This window comes from Apium graveolens, chromosome 7 (genome assembly GCF_009905375.1).
Source record: "Apium graveolens cultivar Ventura chromosome 7, ASM990537v1, whole genome shotgun sequence".
Taxonomy (NCBI): Eukaryota; Viridiplantae; Streptophyta; class Magnoliopsida; order Apiales; family Apiaceae; genus Apium; species Apium graveolens.
Window position 1 is genome coordinate 262118927 of NC_133653.1, and position 15440 is coordinate 262134366.

General features: G+C 38.3%; 2 protein-coding genes across 3 annotated transcripts; one reads left to right on the forward strand and one right to left on the reverse strand.

The window, feature by feature from the left end:
• Positions 1-1165: 1165 nt before the first annotated feature.
• Positions 1166-5367, forward strand: LOC141670954 (UDP-glucuronate:xylan alpha-glucuronosyltransferase 1). Of its 2 annotated transcripts, XM_074477010.1 has the most exons (5): positions 1166-2543; positions 2974-3024; positions 3155-3361; positions 3472-4100; positions 4221-5367. In XM_074477010.1, the coding sequence occupies exons 2-5, from the start codon at positions 3002-3004 to the stop codon at positions 5246-5248; spliced, it is 1887 nt and encodes a 628-aa protein (XP_074333111.1). In that variant the 5' UTR covers positions 1166-2543; positions 2974-3001; the 3' UTR covers positions 5249-5367. The 2 variants fall into 2 exon arrangements, with proteins under 2 accessions (XP_074333111.1, XP_074333110.1); XM_074477009.1 differs by lacking the exon at positions 1166-2543 and having other exon boundaries at positions 2563-3024.
• Positions 5368-5434: 67 nt separating this feature from the next.
• Positions 5435-7397, reverse strand: LOC141670955 (putative pectinesterase/pectinesterase inhibitor 51). The gene is made up of 2 exons (XM_074477011.1): positions 6596-7397; positions 5435-6215 (listed from the first exon to the last, which is right to left on the reverse strand). The coding sequence occupies exons 1-2, from the start codon at positions 7275-7277 to the stop codon at positions 5503-5505; spliced, it is 1395 nt and encodes a 464-aa protein (XP_074333112.1). The 5' UTR covers positions 7278-7397; the 3' UTR covers positions 5435-5502.
• Positions 7398-15440: the final 8043 nt, after the last annotated feature.

Below are 15440 nucleotides of genomic sequence, written 5' to 3' on the forward strand. Positions count from 1 at the left end.
CACTTATTCGAGGGAAAACTCTGGTTTAAGGGTTAAGTTGTTTGTCTTCCATTTATAATGATGAATCTGAACCTCCGCTTTGTGATTTGTACTCTTTTTTTCTTTCTCTTTTTCTTTGCATTTAGCTTTCCACTCATGTGAGAGTGGATTACCAAGAACGATAGAGTCCGTGTCTGTGTAGTAGCAGTCGTTTCCTTCTAGAAAAGGATACATATAGATCCTTGCACAAGCTGTAATAGCTGCTGCTATTTGGACTGCAGCATTCTTAGGCGGTTCCCAACCATCTGTTGATAAATCTTTAATGAAATTAACATGAGGCATTAGGTTCCTTTTTTAGCCTGTGCCAGTGTCGAATAGATGAAATTAATGGAAGTATGGCATCGGTTGTTCTCGAATCTGCAATTGAAAGGGCAGGAATATTTAGACTAGAGAGTTCTTTTCTTTTCTTTCTTTTGGAGTTCAAGCTGCTAATCAAGTCAGTGTAGCATCTACTGTTCCCGTTCCTGTTGCTGGAGTTGCTAATTAGCAAGGAATCAGCGAACGAGTGGTATACACTTGTTGCTAATCGAGCGGGTGTGCTGCCGAAGGCGAAGCACACTGGTTACGGCTAATGCAGCTAATCTAGCCGGCAGTTTCGGGGAGCAGACAGTTTTTAAATCTTGTTGGTCGTCTTTCATATCGATCCATTGAAGCAGCGCTTCGGGCTATAATCGGACAATTCCATCGTGCTACGGAAAATTCCGAAAAAATGGTAAGATACGGGTAAGAATTCTCGTGGATCTCCCTATTACCGGGATACCTACAGAAGTCAGAATGGGAAGAGGAAAAGGAAATCCTACGGGTTGGATTGTTCGTGTGTCCACGGGAGATTGGCTGTAGAGTAAAAAATTGAGACATACATAGCCATAGGCGCAAGACTAAATTTCTCATACGTACGTACGAGGATGTCCAAAATATATCGAACTTCGTTACATCAATTTAGGCCGCTCAAAATTTAAGGTTATTGTCAATCGATTATCAAAATTTTTAATATTTCAATTTTAATAATATAATCTTTCTTGGTCTCATTGGATTGTTAACATTATTCAAATTATGTAATAATTTGAATAATGTTAACAATCCAATGAGACGAAGGGAGTATAAATTATTTCTCTGTAACAATGCTTTCATCTTCGACTGTATAACAGGTGGTATTTTTACGCAGAAGGGTAGAAATTAATGTCGAAAACTGTTTGTACTAATACACTGGTTACCTAAATCAATTTCGCGAACTAGATTTCTAAACGAAACGAACTGAGATTTTCGCTCTGCTAATGATTACTTGGTCTAATATGCTTCTTGCCTAGGGCCTTGAATAGGCAATTTTAACTCCCTGTTTTGTTTTTCTAGTTTATGAATTCTGTTGCGGCATTGATAAGAGGTATATGAACCTAATTGTTTTGTTTTCTTTATCCATATACCAAACAATTATAGTCTACTGAATGCCGAGATCGAGAGTTCGAGTGTGAATATCCGAATTTGATGGTTTGAAGCTTGATATAGACATGTAAAATATGTGCAAGAATTTAAAAATTTCCAATTGACTACTAAAGAAAAAGAGGTTAAGCCGGATTGTGCACACACAAGGACTAGGAGACAATGACTCCAATTTTCGGACAACCAGACAGTTAAATTATTTCATGTAGATGTCAGAACTAAACTAGAGACTGAGAGAGCTCATTTGATTAATTGATTTCATAGCCAAGATTTGATTGTTTATATCTATAATTGACGTTTGCTAATAGTGTTTTACCTCTTTTCTTTTTGAGCTGGGTTCTCTATGGAAACAATCTCTCTTCTCTCTTGGACTACAAGTAAGGTATGCGTACATCTCATCTCTCTGCTCTTTGAGAGTAGAGATAAGGTATGCGTACATCTCACCCACCTCATATCCTGCTTAACCATCAGGATTTACTAGATATGTTAGGTTTGGTTTATTTCATAGTCAAGATTTCTATTATCTAACTTTATGTCATGAAATGAAGAAGCTTTCCCACATTAGGTGGAAATGATGAAACCATGGGAAAATAGCAGTGAAACTCATTAAGTTTGTACTTGATATAGGTTATGCTTTTGAAAATACAAGTACACTTTGCATGAAACCATATGATAGCCTCCTCATCATTTTCTGGCTGGAGCTTCTAGATAAACTACTCAACCAACTTACAATTTTATTAAGAATAATTGGGAAAATTCAATATCGAAAGATATGATAAACAATTTTGTTGAGTAGACAGAAATTCAAGAAAATGCAAATACAAAATACAGAAATAAGGTTGGTGAAGAATGTGTGTATGTTTGTGTAATTTGGTGAATCATTCATTTATTCTGATCTGGAAAGGGAAATATCGAAAAAAAATCATATGGAAGTTATTGATTATCTCTATATTGGCTTTCCTTCCATTTTTTCACTCTTAATCTTTCTCTGAAGCTTCTCCATCATTTTCACAACCATTCAAAAAATGTTCCAACATTTTCTTATCAGTTATCAACATGTAAACAATGTGAGATTTTTATACTTTCCTTATCTGTGTAACTAACTAGTCAAATATTTAGCATTGCTTGGTTGTTTTTGCTGATGGAGGCCTTGGAAATTTGCATATGCTACTAATACTTAGAAAGCATGTAAATTGACATATTGTGACATTTATTCCCAATATTTCTTTCTCTACTTGACCTGTGTGCTTTTTATATTACCAGAGTTTGGTTGATCTGTAGTTTTCTTCATCACCTGTCATCCATAGGCATTGACTTGATAATGTTAGAGTTGGCTAAATGCATTTAAATCTACATTGTTTTTCTGTAGCTACTTCTTTCTTGCCTGCTTGATCGTTGCAACTTTTATATTGAGGACTTACATGATGATGCCTAATAGCATTTGTTATTTGTACTTTTATTGATGTTATTGTTCCTTCATCATCGTTAAAAAATTAGACGAAGGGTTGTGCTTTGCTGAGTCTCAATGGAAACCAGGCAGCGATCGGTGTAAGTGTCTGTATTAGTCTTTTCTTTCTCCCTTTTGTCGTAGCCCTGCACAAGTGCACATAAATATGAAAATATGATGCTCATTGACCTGTTTAACTACTAACAAATTCTGAAATGCTTCTGAGATCAGCGAGGATGCATACAAAAGAAGGTCAGATAAAAGTAAAGTTGAAGATGTTGAGAAGCCCTTTCAAATTCCTATCCAAGATAAGAACACAAAATGGAAGTTGCAATTGTTGAAACTTATTCTAGTTATCATTCTACTTGCTGTTTTTCTTACAGTTTTGTATTCCCCAACTGTGTGCCATCATGAACATGTATCAGATTCTCTTTCAAGGTATTTTTTCATTTGTATATAATGTATATTAATAGTTTTTTGTTGCTTATACTTCACCCTCTTCACTTCTAGGGAATAGGGAAAACCTGATTATGTATATATAACTGCAGGCCACATTTTGTGAAAAGGTGGATGCGGGGTGAATCAGATCCTAGATATGTAGCTCATGAAAGAGTCAATTGGGATGAAATTTCAAACGCCTTAAATGGAATGCCTAAAAGGGGTGAAATCCGAGAAATTGGTTTGTTAAACTTCAATATGACTGAAAATGATATGTGGAAACAATTCCTCCCCAGTGCCAAACACATTCACCTGCATTTGGACCATGTTGAAGAACATGTAACTTGGGATACCTTATACCCTGAATGGATTGACGAAGAACAAGAAGATGAAGTTCCTAGTTGCCCTTCTCTACCTAAGCTCGAAGTGCCTAGAAAAAAGCTTGATCTTATTATTGTTAAGCTTCCTTGTAGAAATGAGGCTAACTGGTCGAGGGACGTTGCTAGGTTGCACTTGCAGCTTGCAGCTGCTGGTCTAGCAGCAACTGCCAAAGGCTATCACCAGGTGCAATTACTTTTTGTCACCAAGTGTTTTCCTCTGCCAAATCTGTTTTCCTGCAAGGAACTTGTTGTACGAAAAGGCAGTGCATGGCTCTATAAACCTAACTTGAACGTTTTGAGGGAAAAGCTAAAGCTTCCGGTTGGCTCTTGTGAACTTTCACTTCCACTCAAACCTAGAGGTCAGATTACTTCAAACTTATATGATTATCATTATAGATTTAATTGGAGAGTGTTACTTAGATTTTGTAATTGTCTATCCTTTATTAATGATGTCTCACCGCATATGGCATTCTATACAGATGAAGAATACTTGAATGTAAATAGGGAAGCCTATGCAACAATCCTGCATTCTGCTGATGTTTATGTGTGTGGGGCAATAACTGCAGCGCAGAGCATCCGAATGGCAGGGTCAACTAGGGACCTTGTGATTCTTGTAGACGAAACAATAAGTGAGTACCACATTAGTGGGCTAGAGTTAGCAGGTTGGAAAGTTCGAACAATACAGAGAATAAGAAATCCAAATGCTGAGAAAGATGCCTATAATGAGTGGAACTACAGCAAGTTTCGACTATGGCAACTTACAGACTATGACAAGATCATTTTTATTGATGCTGATTTACTTATACTAAGAAACATTGACTTCTTATTTGGAATGCCAGAGATTTCAGCAACAGGAAATAATGGTGCACTTTTTAACTCTGGTGTCATGGTGCTAGAGCCATCTAATTGCACATTTCAGCTTCTGATGGATCACATCAATGAATTTGAGTCCTATAATGGTGGTGATCAGGGGTACTTAAACGAAGTTTTTACATGGTGGCATCGGATTCCAAAACACATTAATTTCTTGAAGCATGTCTGGATTGGCGATAAGGAAGAAACCAAGCAAAAGAAAACACGCCTTCTTGGTGCTGAACCTCCGATTCTTTATGTAATCCATTATCTCGGACGAAAGCCATGGTTGTGCTTTCGAGACTATGATTGCAACTGGAATTGGGATCTCCTACAAGAGTTTGCAAGCGACGTTGCTCATGCAAGGTGGTGGAAAGTGCACGATGCAATGCCAGAGCAATTAAAGCAATTTTGCCTGTTACAGTCAAGGCAAAAGGCTCAACTTGAGTGGCACAGAATGCTAGCTGAGAAGGGAAACTACACGGACGGGCATTGGAAACTTAAAGTCCACGATCCACGCCTGAAGAAGTGCATTGACAATCTGTGTTCTTGGAAAGGCATGTTGAACCACTGGGGTGAATCAAATTGGACAGACGACAAATTCTTCACCCCTTCCCCACCAGCCATCAAGAAAGCCTCTTTTTCTGCCTTATGAGTGGCAGTTTCATTTTTTGTTCTTTTTTTTCCTCACAAATGTGTCATTTTTTGTAATGTAAACGACGAATAATGCAGTTGCTTCATTTCACAGGCATGATTTTCCTCACAAGTGTTTGGGCAAATGTACATTCATTATATGTAGTAATTTTTACACTATGATTTCTAGTATAACTCTTCATGTCTAAGCTAATTTTTTATTGTTAAATTTACAACTGATATGAATACATGTAAGGGATAAGCATATTCTGGGACCTATACTTTCGGAGGCCCTGATATACCCGACAATTTGTTGGGAAGCCATTCTTGGCCTTGAATGAAATTTGCTACAGAGTACATGCTAACATGTTCAGGTGGAACCTGGTTACTCCACGACACTCGCTTAGGAATATTTGCTCCTAGACCAGTGCTGTTAAATTCGCCATAGTAACAAGTTGCCAGGCCCTGATCACCGATCCAAGGTGACCAACCATCTGGCATAATAAGATCGTCGATAATGCAATTTATAAAAACTGTTCTCGAAAACTCCTTCCATGGCCTTCCCAGAAAACTCTTATGCACAGCTGGATTGCTATGATACAGCTGCAAAAATTCGGGAGTACCACTAATCAGGCAATTATGGAACACCAGGCCTGATGACTGCACAGGGTCTATTCTTCCATGTGCTGTCACGCAATTGGTCTCGCCCGCCTCAGGAGTAATTTGTCGCGGTTTGATTAGGATAGTGCAGTTATCGAGGACTGTAGCAGAGTTTCCGAATATGAAATCTACATTTCCTACAATACGGCAATTCTTGTAGTATTGACGGAGTGAATGTGCATAAAGAGTGTCCTGGTTTCCGAGAAATTCACAGTTTTCGACAAATGTTTGATCACCGTCTGACAAAAATGCTACTGCCTGCGCTGCTTGAGGACCGGCTGTGTTCTGTATGGTGAGGTTACTAGCCATGAATCCGTCCCCCTTAACACCTGTGGTCATGACAAAAATTCTTCAGACTGACGAACTAGAAACCACATTACTCGGATTCGTTTTCAGTCCTACCTACACTATATGTAATATCTTACTCCCTCCGTCCACTGGGATGTTTACGTTCACTATTTACAAGCATTTCGAGACTTCTATAAAGTATATTTCGTGTTTTTAAATATATTTTTTTTGAATAAAAGTTTAAACGTTAAACTTTTATTCGGAATTTAAAAAAAAAATAAAATATTATGAAACTATACTTTAAACGAATATCGAAAAACGTGCTGAAAAGAAAAATAAACAACTCACTGGGATCGAGGGAGTACAAGTTAATCAAATTATCTCAAAAAGTCGAAGAAAATAAATTTAAATATTTTTTTACCTACGGTAGCTGTATTATACGTTGAAATACCGGGCGGACCCACGGTTTTCGCCCCGGTAATAATAGTTTTACCCATACCCTCGCCTAAAAATACCATATTTTTCTTCACCAACGGAACCCGAACCGATTCATCATAAATCCCTGCTTTGATCAAAATAACAAACCTCTTCCCACTACTAGGCGCCGCATCCACCGCTTCCTGTATCGTTTGATGTGGACACGGACCCTTACAAACCGTTACGTCGGGTCTTAAGTCAGGAATTCCGAATTGATCCGATCCGGAATCCGACCCAAATTTAGCGTCGGTTTTTTCCCAAAACCCGTCTCTTTCGGATACGGGCCGTTGCCATGTCTTCGGGTTTTCCCCGTACACGTCATAAGCCCTTGTCATGGCTAGTGCGTTACTAGTCAAATTTATTAAATTATAAGTAAACGCCATCGTTTGATTAATTAACGGGGTATTATTTACGTATTTAAGAGCGGACCACACGTCGTATTCGTAAACTTCAGCTGCGGTGAGCAATGTACGTGCGTCCTTTTTTTTGCCACTACGAAGCGCATCAACCGTTTGTCGCATTCTGTACTCGCAGCTTTTAAAGTACTCAACGCTATTCTGAGCTGCGTTAGTGAGGTTGACACTTAATGGTCCAGCACCTGCTGAGTTTAGAATATTTTGTACCATAGTTTGCGCAACTTTAAGGTCTTGAAATGAGACCCAAATTGCAGCCTCCACGACTTGGACCGGTGTCGGGTTTTTCGGTACTTTATTTGATTGCGCGAGGCTCTTTAGACATTTTGGGGGATTTCGTGTGCCGTTGCATGCTGGTTGGATAAATGGTAACAATGCCGCTTGTTCGACTGTTGGTGTAAATGCTTCGTCTTCAGGAGGGGCGCTAGGGCCTGGAGCAGGAGCGGGAGCGGGAGAGGGAGGGATGGGACGGTCTGCTAAGGCGGAGGAAATGAGAAGCGAGAGAAGAGCGACAAGGAAGAGATCAGACATGGCAGTGAGGATGGATTATGAAGGTGGTTTTGTTTTAGTTTTTTTGTTGTTGTTGTGGTAGTGCATGATAATGCATGTGTGTGCATGCAGCAGGGGAGTTTGGTTTTGTAAGTTTGACACTTGTGTGGGAATTAGTGAGGTTCGGAAATGTGTGTTATGATTTTAAATTATTGTTAGTAGGAATTGGTTGATTATGTACGGTGTTGTTTAATCATGAATTGTGTTGTTTTTGTTATTACAGGGGGGCTTCATTCTTTAGTCTTCACCAGTCCAATATCTAAGAGGTCGATTTGTACATGCCACTGGCTCTGAATTCAAACCATGAATTCATTTTTTTGTAACTTATTATGTGCCAGTTTGGGTGTCAAAACTTATTCATTCCATTTGATCCAAATGCGTATTTTGATTCTTGCATGTTGTTTGGCAAAATAAGCTAACGCCCATTTTTACCTCTTAAATGAACAAAATGAGAACGTACATAATGCGCAACTTATTTTCGTGCACTAATATCCATGCTTCCTATACTTAAATAGTAACTTAAATCTTCTTATGATATACGAGTTCTCGTTAATATTTTAATTTATTTTTAAATTTTATTTATTCAATCATATAATAATTTCAATATATTTTACTAATATATAAATAACTATAAATTTATAATAAATATAATAAAATAATCAAGAAGAAGTGGTACTCGTAATTTACAGGGATAAACTATGATCGTAGTTTAGTAGGGTAAGTAAAATATATCTAATAGTTTAGCATGTATATAACACTATTTATTTTATTTTTAATAATCAAAATAAGGGAATAACAGTTGAACCAAATACATTTAATATTATATAATTTTTTAATATTATATAATTTAAAACACGTGCAGTGCACGAACTTATTTTAATATTATATAATTTTTTAATCTAATTTGATTTGAATCTTTTTAATATTATTTATAAATTTGAATTGGATTTTTTAACTTATAAGTTATAATTACCAAACATATCAAATAACTTATAAGTAATATTATCCAAACATCTTAATAAAGTTATAAGTTAAGACACTTATACGACACTTTTTAATTTTAAGTTATAAGTTATTGATGACACATAATTTATACCGCCTTCCCCTACGGCCTAAGAGATAACAGTAACCATATCATGTTCTAATATACTCGCAGGTACCACATATTATATAATTGAGGCCCATGACTGAAAATAGCAGGCCCAAGACTAGTTATTGTTAGCCCAGTCCAATTACAACTTACTAATACGTGAAAACTGGATATGAACAAGGGAAGAAGGGAAGCTGCCTGGTGACAAGACAACCACGAGGCTTCTTCATACACTGCCACGTAAAAACTCATGAGAGACAGGTGGACACATAAAAAAGATTGAGATAAAAAGAAAAGAAAAAGGGAGAAGAGGGGGAGGACACAGAGACAACAAACAGACACACCATAAAATTTTCTGATAATGGTTGTGTGATCCTTATGGTTTATTTGGAGGTTTATACAACCATCATTTGGCGCCGCCGCCGGGGACCGAATATTTTTCAGGCGGCTATACTGACACTGTTCTACGACGACGACGAATTAAAATATGAAGTTAGAGTTACTTTTAAGGCACCGGTGATGAGGATAGACTCTTTAGAAATGAAAGAGCAGATTTAGGTTTCAGAGTCTTTTACTTGTCCACTTCTCATGTTTGATATGTGGACCAAAGCTTCAAAAGGTTTTAAAGCTATCATTTGGTGCCCAGATAAAACTTCAATCAATCTCCTACTCAAGGTATGCTGGTCTAAATCAAGGTGTCGTTCTTGAACCCTATCGTAAGCAAGCATAATCGAATGATATATTTATAAAAGACCTAAAGAATATGTGTGAAAATTTTATGCACATAAGTTGTTTGATGAGATGTACGCACCGAATTTACTGAGAATATGATTTTGTATTGAGACCTGCCATGAAGCAAAGTAAACCTCAAATACCTTATATTTGATAAAATTTTATTGGCTTGTGGAAACGGCGCAAAATGAGAAGCAAAGTTGTCAACGTATTAACAACCAGGTTTAGTCGTGTTGACTAGGCTTAATCATGTTGACTGTTGTTGTTGACAAATAGTTTGGGAGGTTTTCATAAGAAGGAATCATGTAACTACGATGCAAGTGCATTCTCTGCTTTGATGCATGCATTGAAGACACCGTACTAACGAACCTGTTGAGTTTTTTACTTAGCTATGTTTGAATAAATTGTAACTATGCAATGGTGCATTACTTTTTTGTCACCTAGTTGTGATACATGCTGATTAGGAATCATATAGGTCCCATCAGTTTGTAGGAGTGCCAAGTAGGAATGTATGGATCCTTCCTTTGTGTCAAGGGCATATTAGTCTTTGTGTTAGGTTGTTAGGATCAGGACGTTGTAGCAGAGATACAAAGGACCAGATAGATGTAGTGGTCCTTAATGTAATGTTACCAGCATTTTCTGGATTTCAAATTTAACATTATCATTCTCTCATTGCTTTCTCCTACATAGTTGTCATTTGCTTTTTGAACAAATGTTTTCATGGTATCAGAGCTGCATCTGAGAGCTAGATTAGTGAAAAAAGTTTGGTAGTGAGAAGTTTAATTTTTACACACAGTGGTGGAGTCATTGTTTTCAGAGTCTAGGTAGGTGTTTAATACTTTATTACACCAGTCTTTTTCATTAGATTTACTCATGGCTACAAGTAAGCTGTCCTTCTTAGATCTTTAAAACCCACTCTTTCTACACCCATCCGACGGTCCCACATCAATTTGTGTGTCAAAATTACAAGGAGCGGGTGATTATAGAGCGTGGAAAAGGTCGTTTGAGATCCAACTGTCAGCAAAAAGAAAAATAGGGTTCGTTGATGGGTCAGTGTCAAGGAGTGTTACAGATGCAGTGGAAGCAACCCAGTGGGACACGTGCAACAACATGGTAATCTCCTGGATCCATAACAACATCTTTGATAATATAAAGTCATCTGTGTTATTTATAAATAATGTTAGTGACATCTGAAAACAATTAGAGAAAAGGGTTTGTACTTTTTTTTGACAAATGGGTCAAGAAAATACAAGTTAAATAAGGACTTGTTTAGTTTGAAGCAAAGTGGTATGAAAGTTAGTGATTATTTCTTTTGTTTGAGTGGTCTGTGGGAGAAAATCGACTCAATGAATGTGCTGCTTATTTTTAAAACCACGAGCCCAGAGATCACAAATCTGTTAAAAGCCATAGAAATAATGAAGGAGGAAGCCAAGTTGTTTCAGTTTTTAAACGGTTTGGATGACAACTATGGGGCTCAAAGAAGCCAGTTGCTTATGATAAGTCCTTTGCCTTCTGTGGAAGTGGCATGTGCAGCCATTCAACATGAAGATTCGCAGAAGGAGGTGTTAAATCTGAATGTTGTGAATGATACAGATGTGATGGCCATGTATAGCAAAGGAAATGGTGGTAAAGTTTTGATGTGCACAGCTTGTAACATAAAATGTCACACACAAGAGAATTGTTGGGAGACCACAGGGTACCCAAAGTGGCACTACAAATATAAGCCACCACAAAAGAACTCACCAAGGATGTGGACGGCAAACAAAGCTAACAACACAAGGATGGCCAACAACGCACAAAGTGGCACCACTGATCAACGAGCTGTTATGATAACCAGCCAACAATTGAACTACTTATTGAAGCTGATCCCAAAGACTGAACTCTCAGAAGCCAAAAAAACAGAAACTGATAAAGAAAACGACTACAGTTTCTCAGGGATGGTGCACAACAACAAGAACAACATGATGAACTCGAAAGAATGGATCATAGATTTGGGGGAGACGGATCATATGACCTCATCATTAAAGAATATACAGAATGTCAAGATGGCTCCTGCAACCTTCACTATCACACTGCCAACAGGAGACATGGTAGTAATAACACACATTGGCGATGTGATACTACCTAATGGATTAAAACTCTCGAATGTGCTTCATGTGCCACAATTTAACCATAATCTCTTGTCCATTCACAGGCTAGCAAAGGATAGTAAATGTGATGTTATTTTCAAACCTGGTAGTTGTGTCATAGTAGATTCATCAAGCAAATGTATCATTGGAAAGGGAGAAATGAGACAAGGGTTGTACTACCTACAGAATGAAAAGATACAAACACCTAAAATGGCTATGACATGACAAAACACAAGTGGTTGTTCATGTGAGAAGGAAAAAAAGGGCAGAGATTGACAATGAATACACATTGTGGCATCAAAGGCTGGGTCATGCTTCAATCTCCAAGATGCTGCACATTGATGGAGTAAAGCCTTGTCTACATCAACAAAAGAAGCAGGTATGCCTCACATGCCCTATGTCAAAGATGAGCATTATTGTTTTCCCTATTAGTAAATCACATGCTACTGAACCTTTTGAATTGTTGCATACTGATATTTGGGGGCCATACAAGGTGGCAAATAGAGGTAAGTTTAGATATTTCTTGACCTTGGTAGACGATTATAGTCGTATGACTTGGGTGTACTTGATAGAAAGAAAATCTAATTACTTAAACATACTTATAAAGTTCAGCAACTATGTAGCTACTCAGTTCAAAGGCAAAATACAAGTCACCAGGTCAGACAACGCGCTAGAATTCGCAGATAAAGCTTGTGAAGAATACTTTGCTCAACAAGGGATAGTACATCAAAAGTCATGTCCTTACACACCCCAGCAAAATGTTAGGGTGGAAAGGAAACATAGACAAGTACTAGAGATTGCCAGAGCGCTGCAATTTCAATCTGGACTTGCCTTGTCGTTCTGGGGAGAATGCGTTCTAACGGCAGTACATATCATAAACAGACTGCCCAATGCTGCTTTGAACTTCAAGGTGTCGTATGAAGAGTTGTTGGGTGAAAATGTGGACTACGATGAGTTGAAGACATTTGGGTGCCTAGCTGTAGCTCACAATTCCACACATGGGAGTGATAAGTTTGCACCAAGGGGACTCCCTTGTGTGTTTGTTGGTTATCCAAGCATGACAAAAGGATGCAAGCTGCTGGATTTACAAACAATGTAGAGTATCATCATAAGACATGTAATTTTTCACGAAGGTGTGTTCCCACTTAACAAGAACATCACAAAATCGTACATGAACCCTTTACCCCAGTCAATGCCAGCACATGAGAATTGTGTGTATGAAGAAGATTTCGAGAGTGATGAGCCTGGGGTTGAGAACACAAATGAAGATGATGAAGTTGATGTCACAAATGAAGATGAGTCACTGGTTCACTCAGAAAATAATGAAACAGAAGTGATACCATTACGAAGGTCCACAAGATCTGTAAAACAACCCATGTGGCTTAACGATTTTGCTACACCAAGCTCAAATACTGCGATGAGTGCCATTGCAGTTGCCTCGCAGCCAATAAGCACCGGTTTCAGTTGCTTCTTAGCAGCCATAGTGCCACAAACAGACCCATTGCACTTTCACCAAGCCGTTAAACAAAATCACTGGATAGAAGCCATGAATGCAGAATTGAAAGCATTGGAGGACAACAATACGTGGGAAGTGACTACTTTACCACAAAATCGAAAGGCAATAGGTTGCAAGTGGATCTTTAAAACAAAACTCAAGGCGGACGGTACCATTGATATATATAAGGAACGTCTGGTGATATTGGGTTACAAACAAACATATGGAATCGACTATGTGGAGACGTTTTCTCCGGTAGCTAAAATGGCAACTGTGAGAGTTGTACTTGCAGTAGGAGCCATGAAGAATTGGCATGTTCATCAACTAGATGTGTCCAATGTATTTTTAAATGGTGAACTCGAAGAAACTGTATACATGACCTTGCCCCAAGGATACAATGGACCTGGTGGTAGAATTTATGACCACAAACCAGGACCTGAAAATAAGGGACTGCAACGACTCGTATGCAGACTACGAAAAGCAATCTATGGCCTTCGCCAAGCTTCAAGGCAATGGCATCACAAGCTTGCAGTAACGCTGGTGTCTATTGGATTTAAGCATTCAAAGGCAGATTACAGCCTGTATTCTAAGGTCATTGGTGACACAATCACTTTGGTGTTGATATATGTTGATGACCTGCTAATTTCGGGGAATTCTGAAGGAGCTATAGCAGAGTTGAAAAGAGTGTTGTCAAGCCATTTTCGAATGAAAGATTTAGGACCAGTCAACTATTTTTTGGGTCTTGAAATTGATAGAAGCGAAGATGGATTCTTTATATCACAGAAAAAATATGTGCTAGATCTTGTCAAGGAATTTGGGATGATGGGAGCTACTTCACTCAAGCTTCCTATGGATACTCATCTAACATTGACACCAGACAAGGGGGAGCCTTTAAGTGATCCACATCCGTATCAACGCCTCCTGGGTAAGCTAATCTACTTGATGATAACTCGAATAGACCTATCATTCCCAGTGCATACTCTCGCACAATATATGCAAAGACCTACGAATGTCCATATGTAAGAAGCCAAGAGAGTTTTGAGGTACTTGCTTGGAAAACCAGCTCAAGTAATTTTATTGGCATCGTCTTCAGCAGCCCAGCTCACTGCCTATGGTGACAGCGACTGGGCTACCTGCCCAACAACCAGGAAGTCTACATCTGGTTACTGTGTTCTGTTGGTTACTTCTCCAATCTCATGGAAGACGAAGAAACAGCCTATTATGGCGCGTTCAACCGCAGAAGCGGAGTATTGAGCAATGGCACTTACTTGCTGTGAAGTGACGTGGTTGTCCTCATTACTCAAAGATATAGGCTTACAAGACCTGCCACCTACAATCATCAAGAGTGACAATCAGGTTGCCCTCTCCATTGCTGCAAATCCAATCCTCCATGAGCGCACAAAACACATAGAGATTGACTGTCATTTTATAAGGGACAAGATTTCTCAAGGAAAGGTGACAACAATACATGTGCCCTCTCATTTTCAGTTGGCAGACATTCTCACAAAACCACTCACTGTTAAACAACACAATCATCTTATGCGCAAGATTGGAGCCTCAGTTGCCACCTCCGCTCCTCTTGAGGGGGAGTAACGAACCTGTTGAGTTTTTTAGTTAGCTATGTTTGAATAAATTGTAACCATGCAATGGTTACAATTGTAACCATGGTGCATTATTTTTCTGTCACCTAGTTGTGATACATGCTGATTAGGAATCATATAGGTCCCATCAGTTTGTAGGAGTGCCAAGTAGGAATGTCTGGATCCTTCTTTTGTGTCAAGGGCATATCAGTCTTTGTGTTCGGTTGTTAGGATCAGGACGTTGTAGCAGAGACAAAAAAGACCAGACAGATGCAGTGGTCCTTAATGTAATGTTACCAGCATTTTCTGGATTTCAAGTTTAACATTATTATTCTCTCATTGCTTTCTCCTACATAGATGTCATTTGCTTTTTGAACAAATGTTTTCACGTACCTGAGGAATGGTTTGCAAACATATAATCCCAAGTTCCACCTGGAGCTCTCTCACTGATAACAAAATAAAGGGGCCTTTATATAAGTGAACTGACACAACTGAAAAGTCTTGATGTTTCCGAAAATCTTCCTACTGGAACAAAGCCTTATGGAGGATGACTATTGTTTTGGTTCTTCCTTATCATTTCTGAATTGGATGCTGCTTTTGCTGATCATAAGACAGAAGAGGGATCTACTGGTAGGTTTAGTTTTCTTGTGGTACAATCATTTAAAGGATCATATTCGTAGGTGGACGATCCAGTTACAAGGCATATCCTATAAAGAAAAGCCAGCTGGAACTTTTTCAAACTTGCCATATACAAGTAAGTTTTCTTATATTTTGAAACTTAGTGATCAATATTCTATCTTT

What these genes read in the sequence shown, in the direction of transcription:
- LOC141670954 (XM_074477010.1), top strand. Translation starts at nt 3,002, where the DNA reads ATGGAAACCAGGCAGCGATCGGT. An exon ending in GTATCAGATTCTCTTTCAAG is followed by an intron (nt 3,362 to 3,471) that starts GTATTTTTTCAT and finishes ATATAACTGCAG; the next exon opens with GCCACATTTTGTGAAAAGGT. An exon ending in ACTTCCACTCAAACCTAGAG is followed by an intron (nt 4,101 to 4,220) that starts GTCAGATTACTT and finishes CATTCTATACAG; the next exon opens with ATGAAGAATACTTGAATGTA.
- LOC141670955 (XM_074477011.1), bottom strand. Translation starts at nt 7,277, where the DNA reads ATGGTACAAAATATTCTAAACTCAGCAGGTGCTGGACCATTAAGTGTC. An exon ending in GTATAATACAGCTACCGTAG is followed by an intron (nt 6,216 to 6,595) that starts GTAAAAAAATAT and finishes TCATGACCACAG; the next exon opens with GTGTTAAGGGGGACGGATTC.